Source organism: Gavialis gangeticus, unplaced genomic scaffold, assembly GCF_001723915.1.
Source record: "Gavialis gangeticus isolate Ggan-Ray unplaced genomic scaffold, GavGan_comp1, whole genome shotgun sequence".
NCBI lineage: Eukaryota > Metazoa > Chordata > Crocodylia > Gavialidae > Gavialis > Gavialis gangeticus.
This window is the reverse complement of record NW_017729006.1, coordinates 11,462,032-11,469,206: the sequence shown is the minus strand read 5'-3', so window position 1 is coordinate 11,469,206 and position 7,175 is coordinate 11,462,032. Positions and strand designations below refer to the sequence as shown.

Below are 7,175 nucleotides of genomic sequence, written 5' to 3'. Positions count from 1 at the left end.
TTGCCTATCAGTGCAAGGCTGCAATCTAGGAGCATTATTATTGCTTCTGATTTCTTTGTGGTAATACAATAGTTTGTTAGAAACTGCTATATTTGAAGTCTGTTATATGGGTTACACAGTTATTAGGGTAGGGACAACTGAAAATTTGAACCTTATTTTGAAAACAAATATTGCACGAGAAAGTTTTAGTTTTCTTGCAAGGTTTTATTGATTCATTTTGAAACTTTCACAGAAATATTTGGTTTAATCAATATGATAAATAATAATATATAGTGCATAAAATATGGTAATCTCATAAATTATAGAGAAGCCCTGATTTATTGCATTTTATTATACTCCTATGACAGATATAGTATGTTGTTAAACAGTATTTCTTTTCTTGCATCCACTAGGAAGAGCAAAAGGTTTTACCTAAAATGTAAACATTTTTACATTTACTTAAAAAATCTTGTCAGTTAGGTATGTTTGAGGTAACTGTCAGTGCTTTTAAATGCTTTCCCTTATGACACATTATTGCAGCTTTATTAAGATTTTTATAAAATGCATATAGTAAGCCTGTTAATATTGCTGGTTATTTTCTGTATGTGGGAACATTGGCAAAATGTTACATCATAACTACATTTTAGCTCTACACAAAGTTTTATTTGTTTGTGGGTGGCCTTGGAAGAATCATGTTTACAATTTTTTTTTGAACAAGACCGTACTTTTTTTTTTCTTAAATCAGTTGTTGTCTTGGTGTTTAAAATTGACGATGATTATTTTTTTTAATTAGCAAAGAAAAAAGGAATGGACCTTAACGAAGTTTCAGATGCACAAGTTGAAAAGCCGCTAGAGACTGCTCAGAATACGGCAAAAGAATCCAGTGTAAGGACATCATCACTAGTAGCTTACTCTGAATCTTTTCAACTACCTCAGTCAGATGGGACTCAAAGCAAGAGATCAGCACCCCGTTGTTTAGCAAGAGGTTCTGCAGTAGATTGTAATAGAACAAAAAATAAAATCACCAAGATCAAGTGTTTACAAAGATTGACTGTACAAACAGCTGAAAATAAACTGACAACAAGCAAATCAATAGAATGTAAAGACGAGTGCAGAGAAGCCTTGAAACAACATAACAGTTTGCTGTCCATAGCAGAAAAGAATCCAGTTGTGGCATTACATGACTGCCATTACCTTAATACTTTTGTAAAGTCTTCAGTTGATGGAAGCAACAACAGTTATAAAATTGATAGTGGATTCTTGCATGTACTACACAGTAAAACTGTTTGTCCTGGCAGAGTTACTGGACAGAGTGGTATGAATGCAGTGCAAGCTGAGAGATGGTGTGCACAGGGGATTATATCATTTGATGAAGAAGGAACATGCCAAAACAGAGAGAAATGTTTTTCATGCTCTCTAAACAGAAATAAGTGCTTCAGGGAAAGAAAATGGAGTTCTGGTGAAAAGCCCAGGAAAAAGGTGAAGCTTTTTGAGAGAACAGAAAAATTAGCAACCCAGAATGTTCTCCCAGGCAGGGTCAACAGTGAGTGTGAATTACATACAGAAAATAAAACTCTTGCAACGGTTTCTTTGGCAGTTTTAGGGGAATTAAATAGCAATAAAACTTGTTTGTCATCTTCATGTGATCTAATATCAAATGCCCATGTGGAAAATAATACTAAAAAAGCACTAAATAGTCTGCCTAAACCAGTCAGTAGAAAAATGTGCATGAAACCTGGTGCCATAGAAGATAGATTTGAGAAGAATCTTCAGCTCCCTGAAGCTGCACAGAGAGAAAAGTCTTTCTTTAATGCAGAAAGTATGGCACCACAAGATCATTCTAACTTGAAAAGTCCTGGAGTGATTAGATTGGTCAGTGACATTTCTAATTGCTGCAGTGATTCAGGCAGTTGTCAGAAAAAATTGTTGAATGAAAAACTGTTTAAAAAACCTGAGAAATTGCAAGTATTCAGCTGTCAAAGAGCAATACCAATGACTGGCAAAAATGTTTGGCCTCGTGAATCTTGTGCCAGGACTTCTGTATGGTTTCCTAAAAAAGATAAATCCATCATAGAAAAAAAAAATTCCTTAACTTCTTTCCAGGGCTGTTCACATCAAAACACCGAAACTTTGAGAGGTATGGATGTAACTGATAACTCCAAGCAATTAGATCTGCATATGTCCATGACAGAAATTAACAAACCAAATGCATGTAAAATAACAGATTCTAATACAGAATGTTTAGCTTCTGTTGCAATACTAGAATCATCTCTTTCAGATATTAATGGGGCTTTGAGGGTCACAAAAGATGAAAACCTGGAGTTGTCATTAGACAAAGGTAGAAGTTCCATGACTTTTAACTCTGGCAGTGTGCAGGAAGGGAAGGTAACCTTGAATTTGTCAGGAAAACAAAAACAAGATAAAAATAAAGGTGCTTTAAAAGCAAAAAATGTAGCCATGACTTCCCAAGATAGTATGTGTGCTGATAATGTAGGCAAAATGATCTGTAACCCTGAGATGCCTGTTACAAAACAAACTCAGGAATTTCCAGGCTTAGTGAGAATGTTAAGCACAGGAAATCTGTCAAATTTCAAAATTCCTTTACTGAGAAATAAAAATGAGTCCAGGAAAGTGGACTATATTAGATCATTTGAAAGAGAAACATACAGTCCACTGGAACTTCTTGACAATTCTGCTGCTACACCTGTAAGGCAGAACAGGACCAAGGAGAATTCCCCTTTGGTATATTCTGACTTTTTTCTGGCCACTGCAAAGGAAACAGCTTACCAAATCACCAATAAAGACTTTGGAAATGATGGTTCAGAAAGACTTTCAGATGAAAAAAAAAGACTTGCTGAACATGTTTCTGCATGTCCATGGGACTTTCCTGAGAGAGAGTTAATGTCACCTACTTCTGAGGGTGCTTTTGGTACTGAATTTAGAGAGAAAAGTAATGTGGCTGATCACTCCAGCAAAATAGTTAAACATTCTACTTCATCTGAAGTATTTGTCAATGATGGAAAAAAATTGAAAGAGAAGCCTACACAGAGTTCATCTACAAACTTTCCAGATGTTCTTAAAGCGTATGAAGATGACATTCTTGTGATAGATGTAATTCAGGATGACCCTGACCTTTTTGGAACTACTAATGAAGGGGAGTTTGAACTGGACTGTGAAACTGAAATTACAAAGCATGGTAATATTCTCACCTCGGTGGAAAAGCAGAATTTTACTCCCAAATTCCATAACCTTCAAGAAAATAAGGACTCAAACTATTATCATGGGTATGCAAGGTCAGTCTTTTTTGTTTTCAATTTAAATTCTGTGTGTAAAATGAGTACTTTCAAACATCACGGTGTTTCAGGTTTCCTTAAAAACTGTTTTCATGACATTATAAAAGGTGAAAATGGGCTTTAAACATGGCAGTGCTCAGAAGCCAAATACATCGGCATGTGGCTACTGCATAAGAAACAGAATGTAATGCTGATTTTAAAGAAGGGGTGCTTGAACTTTGTGTGGAAGGCAGATTGGGAGGTGGAGGCATGGGCTGCTTATTGACCCCCAGGTTAGACCTTGCACACTGACAATCAGGGCCATGTCATCCAACCCCTCGAGTCAAAAAATTTAGCAGTGGGGGAGTGGTAGCAGCATTAATTGCAGTGGGGCTCCCAGAGCAATTAACACTGCCATTGTTCTGTCTCCACATTTCTAGACTGTGCTTCCAGCACCACTGCTGTAAACAAAACTAGAACTGAGCTGGTCAAACAATTAGCTAGGCCAAGCAGCAACAACAACAAAAAAAGGCTGATCTTTACAAATAAGACATTAGAGTAATAGTGGTAATGATTAATATATGAATTGTCATGTATATGCATGCTACCAAGATAGCTTTTAGTTGTTAAAGTATTCTGAAACATTTCTCTTCATTGTTTTGTGTGTAAGTGACCTTGATTTCTCAAAACACTAAAGAATACATTTATCTCGCTCAACTGAATAATTTAAAAAAGTAGAATTTGGCTATGTGTTTACTAGTTTGCTGGATGATTCTATTTTACACTAATCATATGTAGAATAGTCAACATTTTGTACTATTCTTGCATTGTTTTTGATCATTGTTCATAGTAAACTATGGCAAAGGAGAAATAATTAACAAACATCTATAAATGACTGCCAACCATTTGTGTAGTATGATCTGTCCATATCAAAGCCTTTAGAGAATTTAAACTTCCACAGACTCTTCATTTTTTTTCTCTTTATTGTTGCAAGTCTTAATACAAAATGGTCATTTGAAAAACCAGCTTTGGATTGAAGTTGAGAGTCTAGGATGTTCTTTAAAGAAGGAAACGCCTCCCTGTGTTTTAATATTATCTCTGCATATTCTTATGGAAATCTTCACTAAGATCCCTCTAATGTACACTTGGCAGGTATTCAAAATAGCGTTTGTATTCTCCATTGGGCTTTTTGAGCATGACTGCTTCTTAGTGGGACTTCTTTATGTCCATGGGCTTTGTGGTTTGGTAATTTTTTGCCTGGAGAGGAATTGTTCTCTCTCAAATATCTACTTGTGGCACCAAAATAAGGCTTAATTCACAGTGTCTTGTACATATCTGTGGTCTGCTTTCTCCATATATACTGAGGAATGATAGTGTTGACATCAATGGGCCATTGCTTAATACAGTGATTAAATAAATTTCAGGGCCTCTGTTTTAGGCTCTTTAGACCCACACAAAGACATCACTGCATCCGTTATATTTGGCTCACATATTTGAGAATTTTTTTTAATAACCATGATGGCTGGAGACTGGTTTTTAAATTAATGAGACTCTAGAGGGTAGGGTAATAGTTCCAATGAAGTATTAGTACAGTCTGAGTACCTTCAACCTTTTCTGAGCCCTGACTCATTCTGTATTATATTCTATAATGTTCACCTGTGTTGCAAAACTTCATTTGTTCAGACAAAAAGTTTGCAATTATAAATAGAAAAGAAAAATAGATTCTCAACATTAAAAAAAACCTTCATTTTTTGAGAGGAAGTTTAAGAAATAATAGAAAAGTTCTGGAGATCTGAAACAAACATACATGGTCACTTTACAACTAAAAAATCTTTTAAATATTGACCTTGAATGTTGATGCAGTATGGAGAGAGAGTTACTATAGTGACAAGCATTAATCAGCAGGACTGATGAAAACAGTTGCAGTCACTTACAAAAGCAGGAGAAGATGGTTCTGCTGCTCCAGCCACCTGGACTAGAAAAACTGAGTTCAGGAATGGCCAGAAATCCTGGGCTTTTTCTACCTTTGCTATATTTGCTTTCCTGTAAGACTTAACTGCAACTTAATTAGGATTCACATAATGTCCATAAAGTAGATAAATAACAGGTCCATTTTATCAATACTGAAACTGAGGCTTAGAAGTAAAAATATTAAGTGATTAAATGTGAGATGCTTGCATTTATTTGAATTCAGACTTTTTTCTTCCTGAGATAAACTGAATTTATCAGTTTTCAACTAAATAAAAAGAAAATATAAGGTACTCTAATTCCTTAGAAGCTTCCCATGGTTTGCCAGAGGTTATTTGTCTGCTTGTGATGTTCTTGCATTTTGTATTAGATGTGAAGTGTATATAGTGTGATTGACAACTGACAAAAACTTTTTCTTGTTAAAGAATGTTTCCTAAAAACAGAAGGCAAAGATATAGTTTTAGATAAATCTCTGACTATCAATATCCTGAATATATTCGTTCAGTTAGCATTAAGAAGCTATATTGATACAATATGAGGTTTTGTTGGGGAGGGTCTGTGTTGTTTTCATTTTCTTTTTCTTTTTTTTCTTAATACTTGTTAGCTGGAAGCTGTGCCTTTTGTTTGTCCAACAAGCACGTGTGATTGTCCTGGCTTTCAGCTTATATTCACATCTCAAGGAAATTTAAGTGAAATAGTGTTGCATTGTGGCAGTCAAAAGGTGCTTCCCTGTATTTTACCTATTTTATTCTGGGCCGTGCTTAAGGTTTTAATTTTTATTTTCTTGTTTAGTGTGTTTTGATAATTATGTCTATAGTTGTGTTCTCACTGTAATTTATATTTAGAAAGCTATTTTTCACTTCTAATATGGAACATGAGAGTCAGAATTGAGATTGTAGTGATATTTAAATTTCTGATAGCTTATATTCTATAAACTGTCCCTCTACCCCTCTACGGCTGGAAGGGACCTCAGGAGCTCCTCTAATCCAGTCTCTTGCTAAAAGCAGGAACGTCCCTATCCAAACCATCCCATACCAGCCTGTTTAACCTATTCTAGAGCTCATAATACAAAATAGTGGTAGTTTAGCATTTGGTGGCTGACATTGCAATTAGCTGTTGCTGTTAAGTGCTTGCTTTTAGTGTCATTTACTATTTTTTTAATTATGATTTTCAAGCCAGGAGAGGACAGAGTTGTGAAACATCTTCACTTAGAACATTAATTCTCCAAATTAGGAAATGTTTTACTGGGCACTTGTGATTGTATTTTGGTAAAGTTCATTAGGGACTGCCTGTTTTCTACCATTTTGTTGCTATAGAGAGAGAATTTCTTTGTTGCCAAAATCCTGAAGGGCAGTTGGCTTAGTGATATTTAAAAGTGATTTTAGAGCAAACCACTGATGCAGAGAAATGTGCTGTTACAATTGCTGTCATGTGCTAATTCATTTTCTCTTGGTTTCTTCAGAGAAATTATTGATACCATGTAATATAGTTGCTATAATCCAGTAGATCTGGTATCTTTGCACAGGGCTGCTTTAATCTACATGAATCTTTTTTTTCTTTTTTGTTCCTATGAAGATAAAAATCAAGGAATGTGAACCCCTTAATTTTTCATTAGCTAACGTAACATTAGCTGTTTGCACAATGGGGGTCAAATTGCTGCCAGCCACTGTCTTTTGCAGGGTCTCTGGGCTCCCCCTCCTTCCAGCTTTCACTTCCTGCCCCAAGGCACAATGCTATTCTGCCTGTGGTGCTGGGGGAGGTCAAGGTGCCCACGCAGTGTGGTGCAGTAGGAGAGCCTGTGCCCTGGGATTATTTAGTCTAAAAAAAGAAGCGACTGAGAGGAGATTTAATTGCAGTCTTCAAATACCTGAAGCGGGGTTGGAAAGAGGATGGAGCTAAGCTATTCTCAGTGGTGGCAGTTGACAGAACAAGGAGCAACAGTCTCCAGTTGCAGCA

The 7,175-nt window shown here is 35.9% G+C and overlaps 1 protein-coding gene across 2 annotated transcripts in view; it reads left to right on the top strand.

The window, feature by feature from the left end:
* TOPAZ1 (testis and ovary specific PAZ domain containing 1) overlaps positions 1-7,175 on the top strand; it is an 88,116-nt gene that overhangs the window by 6,611 nt on the left and 74,330 nt on the right. The window contains exon 2 of one of the 2 annotated variants that reach the window (XM_019508806.1): positions 773-3,263. In XM_019508806.1, the coding sequence (XP_019364351.1) occupies positions 773-3,263 (2,491 nt within the window). Of the gene's footprint in view, positions 1-772; positions 3,273-7,175 lie in introns of both variants that reach the window. The other variant, XM_019508807.1, reaches the window with a different exon arrangement.